Genomic DNA, 26,225 nt, shown 5'->3' on the forward strand with positions numbered 1-26,225 from the left:
CCGGTGTCCACCAGCGGGTTCGAGGGTTGCCGCCACAACAGGCACCAACCACCTTGCGGCCACAGCTCCGATAAGCCGCCTCAACAATGGAGGCACGGAACATGGCCATGTAAAAAAGATAATTGATCTTAAATCCAAAGTTCATGTTTTTTAAACTAGATTTGTGTTTACCACAATCAGTGATAAATATTAAATATTTTATAGATCTACAGATATGCAGCTGCTGTTTGTTTGCTTTTTATAAGCCTGAGAGATAATCTGAAAGTGTGTGAATTCAGTTACAAAGAAAAAAATAACAGCTGGATATTGAAGAAAACAACCTGTTGGAATAATTACACGACTAAGATATACGTTGATAACATAATCATCTAATTATAATTATCTTCCCGGTGGGTAATAAACAGCTGGGCTTTGGATGACAGTTTGTTTTCTGGAGCAGATTATTTTTTATTTATTTTTGCATGCGTCTCTTTGGTGAGGTTTCCTTCATTCCAGTTTATTTTAGACATCCTGGTCAATTAAAGATCATCAGCTGAGCTTCTGGGAATGTGAGACCATTTTAAAAAACTGGGTTCCTTCTATCAGCTGATGATCTATAAACATTTACGTATGCTTCTGTCCACTTTAGCCCTGACTTCTGTAATGTGCTCAGCTATCAGTCAGGACTTCCCCTGCTGTCTGTGTTGGTCAAACCAAACAAAAAACTCTTGTTCTTTTTACTGCTCTGGCTCCTCCTGGTTCACCTTTAATGCTTTAAAGTCCCTTGCTCCTAAATACACCTCAGAGCTTTGGACCTGGTACGATTTATTGACGGCTCTCTGCTGTTAACTATTCCCAGGTTACAGTTTGTGACAAAACGAGGTCAAGCCTTCGTCCTCTTCGAGTCCCTTTTCTGTAACTCTTTACTCTCTCAACTCGGACACACAAAGCTTCCCTTCAGATCCCTTCTTAAAACTTACCTCTTTGTGAAAGCTTTTGGTATTACTTTAAGTATTTTGCCCCTTTTTTGTTTTGTAGACACTCTATTGGTCCATCTGAAGTAAGAAAACACAAAAGAAAATGTTTGTGGTGGTTATAGTTTGTCTAAATTCTCTGAAAATCCTGTGCTGTTTAAAAGTTTATACAGATATTATGATTGTTTTATTATTACATGAACAACATTAGTTACAAAAATCCCATATATTCATATTCAGGAAATGGATAATGCAACTACATACAAGTATGTGACATTTAAAAGGATTCTTTATTTTTAATGCAGTGTTTGTGCAGCAAAATGGCACACACCTCAAACCATTTAACTGAGAGCTAGTCATCCTTTTATACATCAACAATGATGCATACTTGTGTTTTGTTTTTTTCTTTTTTAAAATCCAGAGTTGATAATGTCATATTTGCACAGTGAGCCTTTTTTTGCTCATATTTCAGTTTTTGTTTTAGCTTTTTTTTTAATCATGTAGGTTAACTGTCAGAGGCCCTAGAAAAAGGAAACTATTTTACTCAAACATCCAAAGATTTCCTCCAAAAATAGGCTTGGGCCTGATATGGTTTCTGCTATTTTGAGTTGTCAGCACTGACTTGAGTTAGTCATTAGATTCCACGGGAGCGAACGGATCAATGCAGCTCATTGATTCATTTTTGCAGGTGGAGGAAACGGGCAATAGCACTAAAGTAATTGAATAGAGCAGAAATAAACATTGGTTGCCTGTGGCACAGAAGGTCAGGTCTGATGGTATCTTTGTTGCATTTCTTCACTTTCTTAAGTTATATTTAAGGTTGTTTAAGGACAAATTGAGTGTTTTTTTGCTTTGTTCCGACTTTAAAAATGAACATGTTGTGTAAAAAGAGCTCCTTGATAAACAAGTTTGTTCAGCTGATGTGTTGACACTTTTTTAAGCATAAATGTGTCCATCTTGTTGTTTTAAAGGCTCAAAATTCAGTTTTCAGTAGTCTTATCTCTTTTTATGTTGTCAGACATAATATTTTAAAGGTTGACTTTAAAATGTCTGCTTTTTTGATCAATTATTTACAGTTTGAGTCATTTTAGATGACAATTAACAATTATTTTTATGGACTGACAGATTATTTTGATTAAATATTTGATTGGTTACAAAAAAGATGTTTCAAGCTGTTTTTTGTGTCTGACTGGCTCTTCTGGTTACAGATTAATTTTTCCTCCACACAGTAGTAATGTAATGAGCTCTTAGGTTTATGTAGAGTAGTTTATTTATGTGTTTATTAGAGCTATTTAACTTTATAATTATAGGATTTTAAAATATGTTTGTGGCTTCTTTCTTCTCTTTATTGTCAAACTTTTATAACTGCACAGGTCTCCTAACTAAAGCTGCACATAAAGAGTCAACGTAAACAGAAATTTCTTTTTTTTTAATCATTTAATCTTGTTGCTGTTTGTATAACATGAGTTGATAATGATTTTTTTAATGGTTATAATTTTCCAAACATTTAAACATTTGTGAATGTTTCTACAGCAGGCCCCAGACCGAGTGGGTCAGAGCGACGCTGTGTATGAGGTGGTGAGTCTTCAGAGGGAAGCAGAAAGAACTAATGAAGGAAGAGGACAGCACGTGTCAACCAACGAAGAAGAGGAGGTGGATGAAGGTTTGGTCTTATTTAGTTTTCTGATGTTTAGTGTTAACCTTATCAGAGAGTTATTGCCTCAAATACACTTGGAGTTTCATCAATTTGGCCTCTGTGTCTAAACTAAAAGAAGGTTTTAAAATATTTTGCACTGATCACGTCGTTTGTTCTTGTGAATTGTCTGATTTGTCAAAAAATTGGGAAGAAATTCACACTCATGGTGAGATCCTTTCTATTTAAACTTGATCATATGTCCAGTGTTGCAGCAGGAAATATTTACAACCTCTGCATTCTTCTGCAGCGAGCCTTCGTCACAAACCATTGTGTACTCTTCGCTGACAGACGTTCATCAGCAGTGAAGCCTAATTTTGCCAGACAAGTAAACACTGGCAAAGATGTGTACAAATACATGCCTGTGTTTGACATTGTTGATGCTGGGCGTGTACCGCGCACAGAAGTGAGGCACAATCTCTGGGGGGTGGTTAGGAAAGCTATTTGTGTGATTGCGCCTGTTTGGATGTGCTCGTGTGTCAAGAAAAGCCCGGCCTAATGCTGTGAAGGCTTGTTGGCTTATAGCAGTACAGCTTTGCAGTGTCAGACACAGTCAAACAGACTTCACATGCCCTCTTCTGGATGAAGTAAACAGCTGTCTTCAGTCAAGGACACCAGATCGTGACGGATTGTTTGCTAACGCCGTAGTTTCTGTTCTGTTTCTTAAAAAGTCAAAACGTTCTGCTGTTAATTGATAGAAGGAAAAACAGAAGCTGCAGTTGTAGATTTTCTTATTCCATTTGTAACTTTGGTGCAAACAGAACATCTGGCAGGAACTGACCTCGGTCTGAACGGAGTGATTCATCAGCTTTTGTGTCTTGATGAAGTTGATAAATCGATAAATGTGACCCATTTACAAGACACACCGCAGCAGAGTGGGTATTTGGCTGCGACTAACAACCGCGTTGCCACATGAATGCAGGCAAAACCCAGTAATATTAACAGCCCCTGCTAGACTCCAGTGGTTCCCAAACATGACCCAGTTTCAGCCACCTCACCAGCAGCTACAGTCAGGCTTCCTGATGTCTCCTGGCTACAACTGTGACTCCATGCTTTATGATACCCCTTCAAGTATTTATTCATTGACTGTATGCCTGTATCTACTCAGTGGGTATTCCAAATTCAGCTTCCAGTCTGTTAAAAAAAAGTTTCCTGCAGGAAAACTGATTAAAATGAAGATCATCTCATTGACCTATAATACTGTATATTCAGTAGTGTTTCTACTATATCTGTCATTTTTATCCAAATGTAATTATTATGCCTAATTAATAAGAAGAGTTGGTTAGTCCCTTAAAAAACTACAATTTATGAAGATTTTCTACCTATACAGCTAAAAATTAATACATAAATCTTGATATTTGCAGTCATTTCATGCAAATGCAAAACTTTTTTTTTTGTAAAAATGCTTTTCATAATTTTAACACAGCTGCCTCAAGCATTAGAGGAATATCTCTGCCTTTTTATGTTGCACCCCTCTCTCATCCATTTGCCGTTGTAAAGTGTTTTTTAGCTTTTTCACCGCAGAGTGCTGAAAAGTATTAACAGAATCGCAGAGAAAAATTGTCTCTTTTGTGTCTCTGTGCCGACTCACCTGAACTCACGAGGCATCCGCCAAGGCTGCGGCTCCAACCTTTCAGCTGGCACTGTGGGAGACATTGAAAGGGCTTTTTCTGTAACACCCCCTCCTCCTCCTCCTCTTCCCTGAGAGCTGAAAATTGGAGACGCTCAGAGCCATGAAGCTGGAGGTCATTCTCATTGTGTAAAGAAATGAATACACGCCCAAAGTAGATGCCACAGCTGGGTACACACATTCAATTCATGTGGATATTTTTTCCCCCTCAGATGAATCTGCAATGTGGAAAATGAGGCTGTTTTTTATTTTTCAACATTCTTTTTATCCAATTGTTTGTTGTTTAAAATAGTATTTATGATCCTAATCACTCGTATGTGTCCACTCTCTCTGCTTTACTGTAACTGTAAATGTGCTATTCAAAAAAAATGACTCAAATGTGAAATGGGAGTTAAAAACAAATCACAAAAAGAGTAAAACACAAAACATCTTGTTGGTATTTTCAGAAAGCTTCTATAACAGCCTGACTCTGGTGTGTTCAGTATTAGATAGATCCTGTTTGAAAGTAAATATGGCGTCCCTCTCCTGATTAAAAGGTAATAATAAAAGCCCTTTTCTCCCCAGCTTCTTTCATTACCTGCTGTATTGGCAGCAGCTTTGGATTCGTGCCTCTTTGCCACGTGGCTTAAGCAGAATCAGAGGACAGAGGCAGAAGCTTTATTCAGGGTCTGAAACATTTGAAAGGCCTCATCAAGCATTTATAAAGACCTAAAAAGCTCCTGCTGAGGCTGTGAGGATGTGTTGGAGCCACAGTGCATTCATTGCTCCGTGGCTTTACTCATTTCAAAATGTCAAGGCCTTACTTAAGTGGAAGTAAATGATGCCTTTAAACTCTGTAAAGGCTTCCTCTGTTGGGTTTTGTTGTTGAAACATCAGTGAAGCTCAGTGCTGTACGTTCTTGGCTACCATTGTGTCACTTTCATGTTTGAACCATTTGATTTAGCATCACTAGAGTAAAAAAAAAAGCTTTGAAAATGTAAAATATGACTTTACATATGCAGTATTTTAAAAGTGCTCATTGCATTGTCATGAAGACCAGACAAAAAGAAATTCAGGAACAAAATCAGCAGTTTTTTTTTTTTACATATAAATGGTTAATTTGTCCCTAAATTAAAAAAAAATGCAACTAAAATTTGTGAAGGGCTGAGACTACTACATGCATTTGTTTACCTGTGGAAACAGCCGAAGTTACTGAAAATAGGTCAACGGTGGTGGCATCAGTTTGGGGTGGAAAAGTCAGACAATTCTGATGTATTTATACTCAAGTTTGTTGAGTAAAATATGCCCTTTCAAGTGCTTTGTTTATGTTGAGTGTGGACCTGCATTTCAGAATCAATTTATCTGGAAAACTCCTGAAGTAAACGCTGTCAAACTGCACCATTTATTTAGCTCAGAATAAGCTTTTTAGGTTTGATTTCATACTTTGCAATGAGTATTTTGGACAAAGGCAAATAAAATGTTTTCTTTGCTCATTAAAAGTGCTGTTTTTACATTATTGGGTTAAATATTAACATAATCTATCCTTATCTTGTTTTAAATGAGTGTTTTGTATTCTTTTTCAGAGTATTTCTGATTAATATGACACTGTTTTGATATCATAACACAGACATATTATTTCTCATCTATATGATATAATTCAAAAAATATTATAGGTGTTTATAAGTGCTTCAGGACTAAAATTATAGTAAAATCCTTCAGCTTCCTGCATTTCAGTGGGATTTTATTTATTTAGTTTGTGTTTTTTCTTAACATGTTGTAACATTACGATTGATTGCTACAAGAGTATTTGTGTGCCTGTGTTCCTCTTTGATATCCTTTCTTTTTTTTTTCTTTAATTTGGTGTGAAATGCAGTTTAACATCTGTTCTTTGTAGCATTTAGAAAAAAAAAAAGTATTACAGTCTGGCTCTGAGCACAAGTGGTTGGCCGAGCTGATTGCCTCTTGTCTGCCTCACAAAGCAACAGACAGGAGAGCAGGAATAATGGAAGGTGTAGGCACCGCACAGGCACTCCTGCCTCCATTAACTGTGTGGGCTCAGTAACAGCAGGCTTTAAAATGCAAAATGCGTATCAAAATAGGTTTAGATTGATCTATTATTTAGTACGTTTTATATGTGTCGCAATTATTAAATAATTGTTGTTCCAGCTGAGTGATGGCTCTTGCACAGCTGCCAGTATGATTCCAGACTCTGGCATGTGACCTAAATGAGGTTAAAATGTTTTGGACCTCTCTCCCGTCAGAATTAGTCATTCCTCTTGAGAGAAGTGTCGAAGCTCTAACAAGCCTAAACAGCATGTTCTCCTGACTTTAATTATGTGTTGATAAATAAATACAAAGAGAAAAAACAATACATGTACAGTTTTGCATTATGTCAAAATATTGAAGTGTTTGCACCCACTTGTTGCTGAAAGGTTACACAAACGTGTGAGCATGCATTCATATGTGTATGTTTCTTTTGTTTTCTTGCAGATAGTGACAGTGAAATCTCCAGTGGGACTGGAGATGTTTCCAAAGACTGTCCTGAGAAAATACTGGAGTCCTGGGGAGGGATGCTCAACAGATGGTAGGGCATCAATCAAGTCTAAGATTAGGATGGAGAGATTTCTGAAAACTAGGCAGGAGACAGGTGAATAAACGCTAAGAAGAAATTTTATAGTTTGATAATTAAAAACTACATCAGAAACTTTGGTATTGGTATTATAACTATATCCACAGTTCTTTTAAAGCTGAAAGCAGGTAGTGTGCACTGCTGCCTAATGTGTTTTTGTAAATCCAGCCTATTGGATATAAATCTAAAGTGATTTACAGTAAAAAGCAAAGATCAGTTTCATTATTGCTCTTTGACGTATTTATCATCTGCTGCCACAAGGCAAAGGCAGAGCGGGGATGTTTTTGCTCGTGTTTCTGTGTCTGCGTGTGTCTGTTACCAAAATACCTCAAGGACTAATTTTTATAAAAGTTGCAGAAAGTAATCCCTGGAAGTACATCTGCAACTGATCAACTTTTGTATTCAGCCCGATTCAAGATGGCTGCTACAACCAACTGAACTTAAAAAGTACAATAAAATGGTTATAACTCTGTCGTTTTTACAGACATTGACATTGTAGTAGTTGAGACTGATTACTAACACTCATTCTTTGTGCTAATAGAACATTTAAAGTTTTGCCTTTAACTAATTGGAGTCAAACCTTTTTTTTTTTTTACCCGTTTGGCAAAATATCTCATGAACCAGTGGATGGATATTGATGAAACTTTCAGGAAATGATCATTAGATGCAACCCAATCCAAGATGGCCACCACAGCTTAACATTAAAAATGGCTATAACTTTATGAATTTTAAATAAGTCTATAAATTTTAACGAATGTCAACCTAAAATTTGATATGATAGTAGCTGAGAGTCACATATGTATTGTCCATAACATAATTTTTTTATTATTCATTTTCAACATAAGATGAGCTTAACCTAAAACTCTGGAATGCTGTCCCTTTAAATTTGTTTGTTTGTAAATACTCCAGTTTTTATGCGTTACTATCTGCAATTAAAGATGAAGTTTGACAATTTAATAACTTAAACCCAATTATTCTTCTGATTGGTGCAACCTGTGATGCAACAATTAATCGTGGCTGTCAGAGTCTTTAATCTGAACTGTACATCTTTTTATTAATGTGGTGCAATTTGGAATGATTAATTCATGATTTGCAACAATAATCAGATCCACGCAGCCTTAGACACTTTGTTAACTGAATGAGAGAGAGTTCATGCATCTTATTGGAGTTCAGGCTGGTTTTTTATGTTGCTTCAGCACAATGAAGTGAACTTTTTTGGTAAATTGCTTTCATATGGCTTCATGAATGCATCGTGATGAGATTTCAAGCATCATTAAATGGAGCTGACTTTGTGTTTTTAAAAGGATTGCTTTTCTCATGTGGGAGCACAGCCACTAATCTTCCAGACTACAGAATGGGACTTTCTATTTCTGATAAAGCTGTTAATAATTTCATATTCAATATACTCTGCACATATACAGCTTTTGTTCTGTATTTCCTAAATGGTCTATATATAAGTCAGTCAATGAAATTTATTTAGTTCCTCAACAATAATAGCATTTTACATGGATTTTATGAAACAAAACTGATTATGTCAACAATAATATTGGGTTTTTTTTGGCAAATAACGCAATATACACTGTTCCACATTATTATGCACAACAAAGGATTAAAAATGGAAATCTTCTGTATCTTTTTTGCATTCAATTTTCTAATGTAGTTGTATAATGACATAGGAGCCCTTCTTTGATATCACCGTAACTCTCTCATCCGATAAACTTGAAAGTTCATGTGTAATATGTGTCTGTATTTCCTTTGAGAATACCAGAACTGATTTCGAGAGATTAACTGCTGACCTGCCTAATAGATCTTCCTTTTAAGGATGCTTTCACAGGTTTTCAATAGGGCTGTGGCCAGGGGATGTTGGTTCCCATTCCATGATTTTCTCTCATTTTAGGCCCTTAGCAGCCAAGGTATTGATGGTATTTTTTGCAGCATGAGATGGTGCGTTGTCTTGCACGGATTTATTTTACTCTGGAAGGCATTACTCTTCTTTTTACACCATGGCAGGAAATGGTCAGTTAGTAATACCTTCAACCACCCTAAATGGACCCACCACCTCACTCCCAATTATTCCAGCCCAAAACATCACTCCACCACCTCCTTGCTGATGTCTCAGCCTTATTGGAACATGATGGCCATGCACAAACCATCCAGAACTCCATCTGTTTGGACCATCCAGAGTAGCACACCATTCACTGGTGAACAAAACGGTTTTAAAGTTAGTCTTTGTGTATTTCTGAGCCCACTGCGATAGTTTCTCCTTGTGGGTGCTGGTTACTGGAGGCTGAAATACAGCTCTTTGCACAACCGCAAACCTGTGCAGGATCCTGCATTGTGAAGTTCTTGGGACTCCAGAAACAGCAGCAGCTGTTTGCTATTCATCAGTGACTTTTTTGCAGCTGCTCTCTGAATTTGATGCAGTAGCCTGTCAGAAACCTTCCTTGGTATGCCTTTATTTGAGCAAACTCGTCTGAACTCTAAATCACACACAAATCTTTTCTCAGTAAAATGATATTTGGGAAATATCTAATGTTTTTATAACCTTTTGCATGACCATAAACTATCATAGAAAAAGCTTCCTTTTCCCTTTTATATTGCTTGAAACCTGTGACCTTGCTTAATAATGTGGAACAATCTCCTTAAGTAGTTTGCTTTAATTAATCTCACCTGGCAAACTATCAACCAAAGCTACCTGTGAGATTTGATGTCAGTATTCTAAACAAACAGGAGAAACGACACATTTGAAAACTTTAATTGAAAAACTCAAAATTAAATGTTTCTTTTACTGAAATTCTATTTGCTTAATATTTTGTAACGCAGTGTAGTATAGTGGTTGCTCCCACCTTAATTAGGACTGTTGGTATTAAAGTAGTCATTCAGTGCTGAACTTACTAGTATAACTAGGAATGTAGTTTAACAAGTTCGGTGCATTTGTGACAGGTGTTGAGTGACTGTAGTGAAATGGTAGATGAACGTAGCCATCTGTAGGAGTGATGTTGCCCTGAATGTAAATGTATAGGTTTGTATAAATTAATATTTTTTTTAGTCAGTCCTACCGACATGAGACTGATATTGGTTACAACTAAAGGCCAAAAAAACCCACAACATATGTGTCAGATTTGTATTGCTGCACTTAAGAACAATAAAGTCGTCTCTCTTGTCTGTGTGTCAGGCATGGAAACCTGTCCACTCGTCCGAAGGGTTTGCCTTCATTGGTTCGCAGTGGCATTCCTGAACCACTCAGAGCTGAAATCTGGCAGCTGCTGGCCGGTTGCCACGACAACCATGACCTGCTTGAACACTACCGCATCCTCATCACCAAGGTAAATGCACTCAAATCACGAACAGGTAGAGACAAATACTTAAGAGACTGAATTAATGAGTCATCATCTCATGCTAGGCTCATCCAGCATATTTAACACTCATGTACTTTAGATGTGTGTGTGTGTGTGTGTGTGTAAATAAAGTTCCAAAAATGGAGTTTATTAAATGACGTGAAGGTTGGCATGGTAATAATTCTCACTGAAGGTCCAACCTTAACATCAACTTAGAAAAGGTTTGCTGAGTAGTATGACATTTTGATATAAAGGTTGACATGTTTAGTTGTTTCTTTGTGTTGATATTTACAATTTATATAATATTTCATTAATATATGTGGAAAAACTACATATCAAAACTGTTGATGTTGTCTTTTTATTCACTATGTGATTTACTCAAACCAATGAGCTCTTTAAGGCCTTCTGCTGTGTGTGTGTGTGTGTGTGTGTGTGTGTGTTTTGGTGGAGACCTGTCGAGTCATGTGAGCTGTTGAAAGATCATGACACCATGATGAAAGTATTTCTCCTTTCTGTGTGCTAGTATGTCCTAACATCAGTGACTCTGCCATTTGTTTGAGCTGTTCCTCTGAACTGTGTCAAGTCAGAGATCGCTTCAATTTAGCGGTGACATTTAAGTGGCCGCGCTGCTGTCCCCTGACCATTACAGCTCAAAGTGGCCTTTTGTTCTCCCTAAGAGCTTGCAAGAATTCAAAGGGAATTTTTGGACCTTTAGTATCTAGTGTGCTTTAGATTGTGCTCACATACGCTATAACCTTTTAGCTGCAGTTGGGTGGTGAGTAGACTTTATGGCTGTGAAGGTGCTGTCACATGACGTCTATATTTTCAGATAATCTGTCACTAAAAATTGACCAAGTTGTCAAGCTTGCATTGCTGACATGTTAATTCTAAGTTGCTCTACATAACTAACCTGGTACTTCAATAATATAAAGCTTTTTATATTAACGAATGAGAGATCAGTGCAGTCCCAAAAACATTGGTTGTGGTGATTTTTATTCCTTGGCTCTTTTATGTTCTTGGCCCCTCTCAGTCCTTTTCTCAAGCTTTGGCAATTTTCTCTTGCTCATGTTTCTTTTTTATTTCTCTGTTCCATGTTATCTTTTTCACATTTACAGATTTGTTTTATCTTTTTTTAGTGTTATTCATTGTTGTGATTGATAGTCATTCTTCCTCCGTGTTTTGACAGACTCCTGATTCTTTGTGCCCACCCACAGCCCCTCTACTTCTCTTCCTTGTCATTGTTACATAAGATAAGACCAAGTCTCTGTTGTAGAGCTCAGTTTTTCTCATTACGCTGTCTTCGCCACACCCACCCCTTCTGTCTTGGAGGAGTAGTGATGGTATTGATAGGCAGTAAGCTGAGCTATTATTAGCTCCACCAAATGAATGGGACTGAAAGAAGATGGAGTAGGGAGAGTCAGAAGGAAGAGAGACAAATGGCAACAGTGCAGCCTGTGTGGTGCTGATTAATGTCTATTGTCTGGGCTCAGTGGCGACATTATTTCAAAGTAACTGGATTATTGAAGTTATGGGATGAACAGGAGTGTTGTAACTGGGAATCATGTATCGGTAAGAATGCTGGAGACACACTGTAGGATTTTTTGGCCTCTTGAGAAATCCATTGTTAATTTAACACATCAAGCTTCGAGCAACAATTTTACCAGTGTCAGCTGGCTTGATATCATTGATTGCAAGTGTCAAGTTCAGTAGTGGACTGCTCTAATTTTCAACCATCACACATTGAGTACCAAATACACACGCTGTCACACACACAATGTGGCCTCAGGGCAGCGGAGACATTCACTCTTTGAGCTCCTTCTCTGCTTGTGTAGCAATGTGTTTGGGGAAATGGATGCAGGGGGTGGGAGGGTTGCACTTGACATTTGAACAACCTTTACATATCCTTAGAGCTGAACAAGCTCAAGGTTTGTGCTACCACGCTTGAATCCACAGCTTAAAAAAAGCTCAGCCAGCTATTTCCAGGCCTGGTTTTCCAAAAACCAATCTTGTTTCGTGCGCAGGCAGTGTGTTAACTGAGGTCAAGCTCTCTCCTCGCATTTGATGGCTGTAACCAGAGGTCTGGAACAGTGGTTCCCACCACTACAGGTAGCATAAAACTCAATGCCCTCCAAGGAGACTGTTTTGTAAAATAACTTTTTTTTTTTAATTTAGCCACAGTCAGACTGTTTTTCTTCTGGTCTCTGAGTATTCTGGAGCATCATAGTGAATTGATGCCTGTGTAATTTGTATTCATTAGTCAATACCAACATGAATTGTGCTTTGTAAATTGAAGTCCAGTCATATTTCCATAACTCTTGCTTTGTATCCATCCTGCCGTTCCCTTTTATCATTTAAGTGGCTGAGTTTTTGCAGTAGCCTTTAAATTTTGTTACTGATTATTTCACAGTTTGCTAAATTAAATGCTTGTGTAAACATTGTGACTCCAGTATGGGTTTTCATTTCTATTTAGAAATGATTGCCATTTAAAAAATGAGTACTTGCTAATCTTTTACACATACAGTGTATTAACTTTCATTATGCATCTATCATTTTTTCATTTTGTCGTCCTGATCTTTGCTGGAACTTCTTTTCAAAGGTGGAACAAACCTTGAATTTTTTTTTTTTTTTTTTTTTAATGAAAGCGAAGACATGCCAATGCTGTTTGGTGCTTTACATTTATATTTAAATTAATATTCAGTTTCCAGCTTAGTGATGACATTTAATGTTGACTTTCGATCAAATGTAGCATGAGCCATGCAGCCCAGCTGGAATAATACGACACCCACGCCTGATAAACCATGTAACAGACGCATGGAGTACAATGTACATAAAACGGGCTGCCATGGTAACAGCAAGGTTCTCTGGACTTTTCTGTTCTTGAAGTTGTCACCATGACAATTCTGTGTCTCGTGTGGCTTTTGTGTCAACTTTCTGCTTTAGTTGATTAAGTGCTTCATATTTGGATAATTGAAATCTGTGTAGGAGGCCAGCTGCTTGTGAAAGCCTTGTATTCTGGAAACCACTGCAGTTATCGCTGTGCTCTCTGAGCATGCGGCAGTCTGAATATGAACATTTCCTGATACTATTATGTTGGTTTACCACCTGTGTTCGTATACTTTATGGCAGATCCATATTATGATCATGCATTGTGCAGCATGGCATTCATGATAACAAACATGTAGGATAATTTATATATGTTTTTTAAAATGTGCACAAGGTTCTCACATCCATAGATGAAACTACAGTGCACATCGTGAACCCACATAAACAATACTACTCCACTAAGGCCTCCACCATAAATGAAAATAAAAACGGTCTGAAGGTCTCAAGTCAATCAAAGCCGTCTAAACAAGTTGACACACACTCGTCTTTATGCCATGCACATCTTAGTATCTGAAGGGACCAGCTGCACTTTATGTTCATGGCTAAGTAACACCATCTCCTTTTTCTCCTCCTTACAATATGGGTCTTTTAGCAGCACAACTGCTCTTCTCATTGCTGCTTGATTCTTCACAATGTTTTATTCACGTAAAAACGCCACTAAAGCACATAAACAGGGTTGATAGTGCAAATACAATTTAAATCTTTCAATGTTTCTATAATGTGGGTATAGATAAAGAGGGAAAATTGACTGTAACAGATAAATAAATAATAATTTAGAGTATTTAGTTTTTGCTGTATACTAAATTACCATTTGCCCACCTTTTTATTTAGGATAAAAATGAACATGCAATAGCAGTGCAAGTGTAACAAAATGACATTAAGGGGTGTTTGTGGTAACTGTAAATGTTCTGCAGTACAGTAATGAGTGCATCCTCTGGGTGAGTATTAGCATAGCCTGTGAGCCATACTGACACAGATATGACAGCTGGGATTAAGAAGATACAGCCTCCGGTATCACAACATTTTGATGTTAGTTTTATACTGACTGTAGTCTCACAGCTTGAGCAGCGTTGTTCTGATTCATCTTCCTTACTGCACAGCCACAACGGCTAGTGTAATGTAATTCAATAAACTTGAATAAATTAAAACAGCAGAATCATTGCCATGTTTATAATGAAGAAGACTGAATTTACATCTGAATTTGTCCCAACAGATAATAGAAGTTTTGGTCTGAATTGGCTTGTTTGTTTTAGCATAATTAACTACATAACCTTCAACAAATAGTTAATACAACAAACTGGTAACAATTTAAGCTGTTTGACTCTTTAAGCATGGCTTTATATATTAGGGGTTGTTTGTATAGAACTTCTCAAAACCACTGCTACCACTGTTACAAAATGTTTTATACTAACAGGACAAAAACTGTCATGTTTGACCAACCAAGCAACTTTCCCATTTTCAGGCCAAGCTCAATATATTTGCCTTATTGGGTAACTTTTTATTTGCTGTAAAAATGCCAGATTCCATATTTAGTGATGAGATTTTAGATTTTTACACATAAAATAAGCTATTTTTTATTTATGCTATAGTAATACCATGACAATTTAAAAGCATATTCACTAACACTAAGTATTGATTTTATAGGAGCAACTGTCTGTAATAGAGCTGCTTTTACCACCTAGCATGACAGATTTCCATCCAAACTTCCTATCATCCTAAAAAAAGGGAATTTTTTGAAGTAAAAAGGAGGTAGTTAGAGGCAGGGATAGTGTTTGGTCAGACAGGGAGCAGAAGCTTGTCTCATCCCTTCATTCATTTGGTTCAGGCAGTTCATTCTTTTATATAACACTTTCAAGCCAAGCCTGTGATGCCTCCTTCCTCCCGCAGTGTCGTGTTTGAAGTGACTGAGGCAGAATGGGAGGTTCAGGTTCATCGACCATTGTTACGTCTCTGAGCCTGGGTCCGGAGGTAGTCACAGAGCCAAGTTGGGCGAGTAGATCTGAAGTGGGTGATGGTAAAGGCAAAGCTGGCACTGGTGCTGTGACTCGGCTGATATTTGCCATGTGGACTTCAGAAGTGTAAGCACATACATGACCGGCTTGACTGGTTCACATGTGAGCTACTAATAGTGGCTTAAAGAGGGGCTTGTCTTGGTTGTCATCGTGTGAAAAGGTCAACCGAGTAGGAATGACTGGTTTAGCCAATTATTTTATGGAAAACCATGAACTACAAGTTTTCAAATGATCACAACGGGCTGTATAAATTCATCATTTGGTTGATTTTCTTTTTTTTGATTCAGCATTTTGTTTCATCTTTAAAAATGCAACAAATGCGATGCAAAATCTTTACTAAACCACTCCTCTTTTACCAAACCTCAAAGCCAGGCACCTTTTAATGTAGGGTCTGAACTCCCTACTTATTCTTACATATCGCTGTTGATTCTGAAGTCAGCTGGAGCCCAGAGATGGAGGAGGATGGGGTGCTGGGAAACACTGAAAGGTGAATCAGCCTCCACCTTTGTTTCCGAGTGGCCCTGCTGGCTTTGTTTTGGAGCGGAATGAATTATTAACAGTAGCCTTCTGGTCATGTTTTTCATCAGTGTGTCCACCACCGACGGTAAAGAGCTCTGTGCTGACAGAGCTCCATTGACTGGCTCCATTCAGAGAGACGGTGGACTTGTTTACCTGAGCTGTTTTTAGTCTTCACTTTGTCTCTTAGTATTTTTAGTCGTCCTCCTTTTTTTTCATCACTGTTGTTTGTATTTATTCTTCTGTTTTCCCTAATGTCTAAATCTGACCTAATAATAAACACTAAACAGCAGCCAATTAACCTGATTTTTATTTCAGGTTTGCTACGATTCGTCTTTTGTTTAATATATTTTGAAGCGGTACTTGAAATAGACGATAACGACATAAACCTGTTGCTTTCTTACTTTAGGTTTTTATCTGATAGAGCAACGTGTTGGATTTATCTGGAATTAGTAGGTATATTTCACTCCTTATTAACCTGAATACCCTTTCGTAATCAGGTGGTGTAAAAAAAGACTTCAAATAACTGGAACCACCAATTATGGTTTATTGTTCTATGAATAATTTAGTTTGTCACATTACAGTGACTAACGTGAAAGTTATTAAAACGTGTTTAAATAAATTCAGGGTTAGTTTTTTGTGGTGCTGCATGAAAATTTAGATTGATTTTACTGCAACCATTTTAATTTTTCCTACTTACTGCTTAATTAACATGAATTGTTCGATAAAGGACGGATGGATGTTTGATAGTTTGACAGTTTTAAAGCAATATCAAGATTTTTGTTTTTAATTTTAAAAGAAAATGTCATAGAATGAAATGGTGCTTTGGATGAAAATAATTGGATAAACATTTTTATTTAAAAAAACAATGTGCTTCATTAAAAATAAAACAGCAGTCTGGTATTTATTAGCACTGGAGTTGAGATTAAATGTGAGTTTGTGTCATGTTGTACTTCATGAGTGTTTCATGTATTAATTTTTGTGGTTAGGTTTTCTCTTCAGGTATATGTATATATATTTACAGAGATATACGCTGTATCTTATTATATTTACATCTTCGCCTGCCCTGTAAAATTGAGGTAGACAGAAGACACTTGCAGACAACTTTTTGTGTTCAGATATCCCATCTGATTGTACTTTGATGGTTACACATGCATCTTTGTAATTTTGATTTTTATTTTCGTCTGTTAAGTTGCATGCTTTAAAATAAATAAACCATATGTTTACTTTTTGACTGAGTATTGCCACGTGCAAGCTGTAACAATGTGTAAAATTACCATTTCAGTGCAGCTCTATTAGAAAAAAAATCGTCAGCTTCTTTTAAAAACCCCCTTTCACTCCCTCTAGGTGCAGTGTTGTTTCCAAAGTAACCATTTTAAATCCAACATTTTCCATCAATCAGTCCGTCCTCTCTTGCTCCAATATGCTCCAGTAGTTTAAAATTAAAAGATCCACAGCAAAGTTGTGTTAAATATTCTTTTCATCATCATTTCCTCACCTGTTCTTTGATGCTGAACATTTTTTTTCTTCCTGTCTGCCCTCTGCTTAGCCAATTTGCTGTCACTTGATCCTTTTTATCATCTACTGGCCAGAGGATGCTCCCAACCGGCCAAAATGCCTGGCAACTGTAACCAAGGGGCAGACATAACTGTGCTAAGCTGTTGTTTGAATAATGAATAAATGAGGGAACCAGAAGAACCGGGTGTTTGGCTGGACTATAGGGATGCATTTTGCAAGACTGAACGATTAGTAAAGATGTTATTTATGATTTAAAAAAAAAAAAAAAAATTGTTTTGAGGTTTATCGCTTTTAATGAAACCCCCTTTTCTTTTTTCCCCCCAAAAGTTTATCGTAATGTTGTAAGAACTCGTTTTTGTGTGTGTGTGTGTTTTATCTGATGTATAATCGGAAAAGTAGATGGGGACTGAAAACTGTAAAGGAATGGGACTGAAACAGAAGGAAAAAGATGTGGAGTAATAAAGTGTAGGCGGTGGGGGCTTTAGTTAATAGAAAATAGACTGTGAGAGATAAGTGATATGTAAATAGGAAATACAACCAAAATTACCTCTGGGGTTAAAAAAAAAAAAAAAAAGAAAAGCTGATCTGAGAGACAGGATAATGTCTGAGGAAGCCTCAGGTGCAGCCAGGAGGGGAGGAGGCAGGGAGATCAACGAGGCAGAGGGAGGGTTTTGTTTGGGTGTGTGTGTGTGTGTGTGTGTGTGTGTGAAAAGAGAGAGAGACTTGAGTGTGCAAGCCAGAGCGATGGTGTTGGGAGGGAGGAAAGTGTAAGCCAGTCGCAGCATCTCTCCTCACTGCACCAGGGCTGAGGGACTCCTCGTCCCCTCTCTTCCCTTGCTGCAGATTTAACTCATTTCCATCAGCGCAGTCATCTTTTTTTTTTTTTGCTTGTTGCTTTGGATAGATGCTTTCCATTCAATTATTTTCTAATGCCGAGATCTAAGGATTTATTTATTGAAAACATCCATTGCTCTAGCTGAAGTAAAAGGAGCTGCTGTGCAGAGCTAAAAACTGGGACTCCGTCTGGGACTTGATTTTTTTTTTTTTTTTTTTTTTGGGCTGCTAGAGTGGATTCCCCTTTTGTTGTGCCGCCAGTGTTTGGTTCAGAACAAAAGACCTACTGACAGAGGACTAAAAGACAAGGTGATAAGATCCCATACTTTTTCAACTTGGATGAAAATTTACAGTTCCAATAAGCACTTGAGGAGAAGACGTCAAGTCGCGCCAACCACTGCCGGTGCTTCACAATGTCACGGCAAAAAATGCCAAGTGCAAGTTTACGGGATAAATGATTTCTGATTGAAAGCCCGCTCTGCGTGTGTGTGCCACAGGATTGCTGAGGAGTTGAAGTGAGTGGAGCGCTGAAATAGTCAGCTGGCCTCTCATTGCTCCTGGAGAGTCCTTTTATCTGCCTGCATGGGAGTAAATGGGAATCTGACATTCAGCACCGTAGTCGGCTACAGGACATTTACTTTTGTTTTGTTTTTTTGGTACTTTTGGATCTCAACTTCAGATCACTTTATTGTCAGCACATGGACATTTTAATACACTTGTTTTTATCTCATCCTGCCAAGAGATGCCTTGTAAACACGTTTTCCCCCCACTGTCATATGTGCTGAAAGAGCTGTGACATTATCTACTGCGGAGATCCCTGTGTTGTTGTAGCCTGTGTCTGTGTTTTGATTCAGACAATAGCTGGGCATACATGGGATTCAGACACTGACCAGAGGACCACCAAAATAGAGGAAGCCTGCTGTTATGCAGTAAAGACCCTAGCACTCATAGCAAAGTGAATTTTTGGACTGAAGCTGGACAGCTTTTTTTTTTTTTTATATACAACACCAGGAAAAAAAACCCTCTCCTTAAACCTTTTTTGAAAGATAACAGCAGAAAAAAAAACCTTTTTTTAAGTTTATTCAAGTTTGAAATTGGAGCCATATGCAGTTTTATTGCCTTTGAGAGCTGGCCTGCAGAGACAGTTTTGTACTTTGTTTTATGCTTTAACCTTGTCTGAGTTCTTTCTCACATCTTCTGTGCTTTCTGCCGTTGTGATGACTGTTTAAATCCCCAACCTGATGGTGGAAACTTTCATTAAAATCAAGCGTTGATCCCAGCAGACCGGGACATAAAGCAGCAGGACAACTTTGCCATTGGGATGGATGCTGTCAGCAGCACTATTGCTACTACATTTTAGCTTTACTGAAGAAATAACTCTTTTTCTTTTTCTACTCCTGACATATCCACCAACTACTTTCACCTACCATGTATGATTGGAAAGCAGAGACAAACAGGTTGTCCTGTCCTCCCAGAGGCTGTATTGATTTTCCTCCAGTCTGTGTTCATTTGACTGAGACCCAGCTATGTGAGAGTAAGGTGAACAAAACCTTGAGTGTGCTTGAGAGAATATTGAGTTTTGTGAAGTGAGTGAGGCTGCAGACGCCTGGTGAAGAACTGGGGGAGACTGGCAGTTCTCCAGTTTCATGACAGCTGCCTCATGGGTGGCACACCACAAACCTGACTCACTTGGTTAGCACCAAGAACAATGAACCAGTCGGAACTGACAATGGACCCGATGATTTCTGCTAACAGCAGCCATAAAGATTTCTTTCCTGACAGGGTGTCCAACCACTCCTGTCCTTTGGGCTGGGGGTTGAAGGAAGGCCTGGAGGCTTGCATTCTGGAGACTGCTGTCATTGTGCTTTTGACAGTTCTCATTATTGCAGGAAACCTGACTGTGATCTTTGTGTTCCACTGTGCTCCTTTGCTGCACCACTACACCACCAGCTATTTTATCCAGACTATGGCCTATGCTGACTTACTGGTTGGTCTTAGTTGCTTAGTGCCCACTTTATCCCTGCTCCACTACCCAGCAGGTGTCCAGGAACCAATTACATGCCAAGTTTTCAGCTATGTTATTTCAGTTCTGAAGAGCGTGTCAATGGCATGCTTGGCCTGTATCAGTGTGGACCGCTACTTGGCCATAACTAAACCCCTATCGTACAACCAGCTGGTGACACCGTGCCGACTGCGAGGCTGCATCACCCTCATCTGGATCTACTCGAGCTTGGTTTTCTTGCCCTCCTTCTTTGGTTGGGGCAAGCCAGGATATCATGGGGATATATTTGAATGGTGCGCTCAATCTTGGCCCACCTCCGCCCTCTTCACAGGCTTTGTTGTGTGCTTTCTTTACGCACCTGCTGCACTTGTGGTCTGTTTTACGTATTATCACATCTTTCGTATTTGCCAGCAGCACAACAGGGAGATCAGCGAACGGCGGGCACGCTTTCCCAGCCAGGAGATGGAGACTGGTGAGGGGAATAATGGTGGGCATCACGGAGGGCATGGCCCAGATCGGCGCTATGCTATGGTGCTCTTCCGCATCACAAGTGTTTTTTATATGCTCTGGCTGCCCTATATAATCTACTTTCTTCTAGAAAGCTCCCACGTTCTTAATAGTCCTGCCCTTTCCTTTATCACCACCTGGTTGGCCATTAGCAACAGCTTTTGCAACTGTGTCATCTACAGCTTGTCAAACAGCGTATTCCGCCTGGGCATGCGCAGACTGTCGCAGACTATGTGCTCCTTTAGCCATTGTGCTGCAGATGAAAGAGACTTAAGGGAGCCCAAACCAAGAAAGAGGGCCAACTCGTGCTCCATCTGAGGCATTTGCGTAGTGTGAAAAATGAATTTTAACGTTTAATGGCTGTTAAACTGGCAGGGCTGAAAATGTTTGTTTTTTTTCCTATCATTCTGGTGATACCAGTCATGTTACCTCATTCATAATTAAATTATAGTTAAAATGCAAGTTTTCAAGGAGATGGGCAGTGTCTAGACAGAGAAATTGAATGATAACTTGGCTTTCTGTGAATAAATTTTATTCAGTAGTACCACAGAATCTCAGTTTTTACATTCGAGGGGAAGTTTTCTTCCTCATCAGGCCTAGACAGTACTATAAATTCCATAATAATAATAATCATTAAAAAAATCCAAATGTCGTCTTTTCACCTCATTCTTGCTCATCTGTGTGAATTTGTTCAATTATTTGCTGGATATCTTCATAATATCCTATGACTATCGTTCATAAATAATGCGTAATTTGCATTTATTGTGCCCAACATCCTGTTTAGGGTTGTCATTTACTAGATGCTTTACAGATGTAGGCATGTAGACGTGACCATGACAATAGCTGCTGATTAATATCAAACTGTTTATGGCCATGACTGTTTTTGGGGGAAAGTGAGCAGTTTTTTTTCTTGCTCCTTTATTATTTTTGTCTTAAGAAAGTGAAATGCATAGAAATGATGTCAAGTGGTTCGTCATGTTTTTACTTTTGCCAACCATTGATCTGACTGTTGAAATTTGAGCCTAGTGGGCACCTTATAATGGTTAATAATTTTATAAGGATTTTTGTCAGTCAATTTACACCTTTTTGGTTGTTTTGATAATAACCAAATATCGTTGATCATCTCTTGATTAGTTCACTTTTACTGAAAAGCACTTTGTATCCAAACTAAAGACTAAGGATTGGGATTTTTTCCCTGGATTTTAAACTGAAGTCTTTGTATTGAGGGCATTAAGTTGATGCTCTCAGCAGGTAAATATCATTACAGTGAATTTGCAAATTTGGTCTGGATTCCTGACTTGTGATGACTGTCCTAATAACAGTTAGCCATGTAATTGTACATGACAGTCATTTCTAACTCAAATAATTTTTTTAAAAATTAAATTTAATATTTCGGTCAAATGCAATTTTCTTGGTCTTTGAATAAGCTAATTAAAGTAAATACTATTCTAAGTTGCACCTCTTGGATGTTACTTTTTACCCCCAGTTTCATATTTCTTTTAAAAATAATATGAATTGGAGTGTAAACCTCATGATTTACCAAGGCTTTGGGTGACATAGTTCTGTCTAGAAGATGGTAGTGGATTTGATTTTGCTGCAGCAGTGGACAGGATCTTAGATTATTGTAATCTGATGTAGTTTGACACTGCTGTGAGGATAAAACCCCGCTGATCTGAAAGTACTTGCTCAGTTGTGTAAATGTTTAAACCTGTCAGACGTTTATCTTGGTTTGTTGAACCGTGTTGAAGATTGTTCTTTTAATTTGTCTTATTTTATTTAAACTTTTCTGTTTGGTAAATATGACTCAAAACTACAAGTAGTGAATGCCTAATGTGCGGTCTTTATAGGACAAATGTTTAAGCTGAAATTTATTTTATTTTTGTGTCATTTGTGCCAAGTGACAAACAATAGTTCTGCAGATTGTAACATTTATGTGTTAGATTCCTTTATGAAATGTTTGTGGGGTTTGTATTGGATACAGGCAATTATTTTTCTGTCTGGCTAAATAATATTTTTATTTTATTTTATTTTCAGGTGGCTCTAAGTTTAGTGACTTTCCTAAATTTTTGACATTTGCTACATAAAGCAATTCTACAGGTTGAAGCAGTTTAGTGGTGATTCTCAGTAGTGTTTTTATTCCAGCCTTGATCACTGGATTCCAGTGAAAAGATAATTAATTTGCAGTAAAACATCCATGTTTTATATAAATGAATTATACAGATGTACCTCTTTGTTCATAGGCGGTTGTTTCGGCCTTTCAGGTAGTGTCTTTTCCAAAATGGCGGTTCAGAAAAAGCAAGAGAGCAAATCTAGCCCTTTGGTATTAAAATTGTTCATTCTCCATTTTATGCTGAACAGTACTTCATGTAAGTTATTCCTTATTTTAAAACTACTTTAGGTGATTTTGACCTCTATAGGCAGCAAGGTTCAGCCTTCTGCTTTTATTTTTTTGTGATTTAATAGAAATCTGTTTGTTAGTTTCACATTGAAGTGAACATGAACTATGTGAACATTCCAGCTAAATCATCTTTCCCCTTTTTGAATGTAATTGTACTTTTGCTTTTAAAGCCAAGATTCACAGTAGAAAAAGTATCTGTCTCTTTTGGTTGATCTACGTGATCTACTGCCTTCATATTAAAGATAATCAAGAATTGATTCTGTGTTGCTTTAAAAGTATTGCTTCATGCAGCTTTAATGCACTACAGATTGCTCTTTGTATGTGCCTAAAAATGTGTTTTGTAGGGAAAAGATGTTGAGAATTAGCATTACATAGACATGCTGCGTTTTTAAAAACACTTTCCAGCTGCATAAACACACCTTGTCACACTGTACCCTTTCAAGGGTCATTGGATTTTCCTTTTAATATTTTTCTGACACCTTTGTTTACATCCACTTGAACAAAAAGTCGTTCTAGTTTTGTTGATCAGTAAATATGTCCTCTTCCTTCAAGTGGCTAAGTTTTTGTTCTGTCTTCATCTGTAGGAAAACAAGACGTGGCAAATTTGTCCAAGTCTTATAGATTCCCTTCAGTGCCATATTTGTCATTAACAACAGAAGGGAAGCAATGCATAACCAGTACTGGATTTATGATAGTTTATTTGATTTCAATAGGATGTGTTTCGGTGCTTCTTTTTAGCATGGTGCAGTAAGGTGGTAGGTAAAGTTTATAGCAACTGTGCTGGTCTGTCCTGTATAATCTTGACAGTGTGGTAACAAACAACAACATATAACACAAAAAAGCAACATTTTTTAATAATATAACCTAAAACGGCTCATTTATTACAATGAATTTAGAAATGGAAATATACCAACTTTTCTTATCCTGAACCTCCAAGATTGCTGTTATTGGTCTGAAGTTGCACAAATATTCCTTGACTTAGTAGAAACTCTCTCATATTACATGTGTCTTAACACAGATTTCAAAAATCCCAGAGCCACCTAATGAATATTTAAAAGAAATAGTTTGTCTGCATTGCACTAACCATGCTGAAGTGGTAGGAAATAAAAAAGTCTTGTTGTTAACAAGTCCTCTTACTTTCAAGTGCATTGATACGAACTCTTACCTAAGAGTTTAGAAGATAATAGATGTTTATTTATAAAGTTGTGAATAGATCTTTACAGAATATACTGTAAATAAATCTGTATGTAATGTGTGTAAATGTTTTTACTCTGCCGTAACTCCACACCACCCATCAAAACAAAATAAAATAAGAGACTAATCCAAGTATTGTACCCATTTCTGTAAACCGACTACTGTATGCTGCTGATGTTTTGAGTAGAAAGTGAGTTTGTTACACAATATCTATTTTTTTATTTTGAAATTTTGTCAAAAGCTATGGTTTTGCTGTTGCTGCCAAACCTAATAAATGTAAAAACAGCTGACGTTCTTATTCTCTGTTGTCACTTTTTTATTTTTCCGTAGATTCAATGGGTAACCAGAGGAAAAACATCCCCACAGCGTGATTCTGCCATTGCCTTGTTTGAGTGGAGAAATGGCAGCTGTTTTCAAACAAGCAATTAAGAAATGTGACTTAATAGTTCAGGTCTTGTTTCTTTAGATTAAACAGTTTGGCTTTAATTTGAGTGCCATTTATGTGTCTCATTTAATTAAGAAAGACTTGTCTTTTTACTATAATTAAGGCCTTTTTGGTTGTGAGCTCCACCACTGGTTGTCTTTTGTAAACCTTTGCCTATTATCAAGCAGAAACTCTGGATCTCTTTCATAGTATAGCTAGACTATCGACTTGTTGGATACCTTTTATTTTCTGTCTTTCAGTTTGACTTTTAAACTATATTTGGAAATCTGCTGATGGTTCATTTCATTGTAGAATTAGGGAAACCTCTTGAAATGCTGCAGATTGGCAAGACAGCTGAACAACTGTACTTTTTTTTTTCACAGCCAAGGCTGTATTAGGAATTCCCTTTCATTTCCACAAATGGCAGCACTTGCCTAACTTTCTCTTTCCCTTTCCATCCTGCCACTTTCCTCCTTCGGTCTTGATTGAGAAAGGACCACCTGACCCTCTTTTGAGGTGGAGAAGTCATAATTGGAGAGAAAGCCAGTTCCTGCCTCAGAGTGCTAATGGTGGAGCCTCGCGGCAGCCACCGAAAGCCTTTGATGGCATAACGAGGACACTCTCACCCTCACACCAACCCTCTCATGCATCTTGCATGACTCTTTGAATATGTGAGCTGCAGATTGTGGTCTGATAGCGGACAGGTGTGCCCATTACAGCTTCTAATAGTGTTAAATAATTTTTAAACTGAGACTATGAAGGCCAGGGGTAAAGGAAAATCATCACTTCAGTAGGTTTCATTTAATGAAACTATGAGTTTGTGCACCAAGTATTAATTCTTTGAGTGGTTGTCAAGACATTTTAATTTAAAAACTATCAAGTTCATTTTGGTGCTAAAAAAAAGTTGGAGCGGCTTGAAAGTGAGCAACCTCTCTCCTCTTAGAGTATTTTTATTTTTTTTTACTTTGATTATGCAGAGCAATTGCCAAGTTGGTTTAGTAGCTTTTATCTACATCCTTTACTGTGTTGAGAGGCAAGTACCATTTAATATATAAAGTTTACCATGAACATTGATGAACTTCAGCTGAAATTTTATTCAGTTATATTATCTCGTTCACCACTGCTGAAAAGAATGAAGCTTAAACAACATTCCTATTTGTTATCTTTCTAAAATACTATAAAATTGCATATATAGGGTTCCAAGCCCGCGGAAGCAAGCGGGCGGCCAATGCAAGGCATGGCCGTTCGCCTGCTCCCAGCGGAGCAGGGAACCCTATTGTTTTTGTACTGATTTTTCAGAATTCTCTATTATTATTCTTCTCCGGTAAAACGCGTTGGCCAGAAAAACGAGAAACTCATGGAGAAAAGCCAACAAGGTAGTCTGATAGAAATACCCTACCGCTACTCAGACAAAAAAAATCATATCATCATCCCATACCTAGGGGGCACTATAACAAAGGGCAATGCGTTTTTGCCAATAACTCCTAAACCGTAAGTCCGACACTCAAAATCTTGATGGCACCTGAAACTATGAATGATTGTGCATCTTTTTTGCATTGGCCACGCCCACTTCCGCCTAACTAGATTTTTTGCTATAGCGCGATTAAGGCAAAACCTACTTTCGAATACTACTCCCACATGAAAAGCTGGATCAACGTGAAACTTGGTACATACCATCTGTAGGCCGATCTGCTGAAGCAATGATGAAAAAGTTT

General features: G+C 37.8%; 2 protein-coding genes across 3 annotated transcripts in view; both read left to right on the top strand.

The window, feature by feature from the left end:
• Positions 1-26,225, top strand: part of rabgap1l (RAB GTPase activating protein 1-like) — an 89,197-nt gene that overhangs the window by 18,148 nt on the left and 44,824 nt on the right. For both annotated transcript variants that reach the window (XM_017413404.3, XM_037974326.1), the window contains exons 11-13: positions 2,487-2,616; positions 6,746-6,839; positions 10,060-10,210. In XM_017413404.3, coding sequence (XP_017268893.1) covers positions 2,487-2,616; positions 6,746-6,839; positions 10,060-10,210 — 375 coding nt within the window. The remainder of the gene's footprint in view (positions 1-2,486; positions 2,617-6,745; positions 6,840-10,059; positions 10,211-26,225) is intronic.
• gpr52 (G protein-coupled receptor 52) lies at positions 15,053-24,572 on the top strand. Its single transcript, XM_017413408.3, has one exon. It carries the CDS (start codon positions 19,694-19,696, stop codon positions 20,810-20,812), a length of 1,119 nt encoding a protein of 372 aa, XP_017268897.1. The 5' UTR covers positions 15,053-19,693; the 3' UTR covers positions 20,813-24,572.

Source organism: Kryptolebias marmoratus, linkage group LG24 (assembly GCF_001649575.2).
Source record: "Kryptolebias marmoratus isolate JLee-2015 linkage group LG24, ASM164957v2, whole genome shotgun sequence".
NCBI lineage: Eukaryota > Metazoa > Chordata > Actinopteri > Cyprinodontiformes > Rivulidae > Kryptolebias > Kryptolebias marmoratus.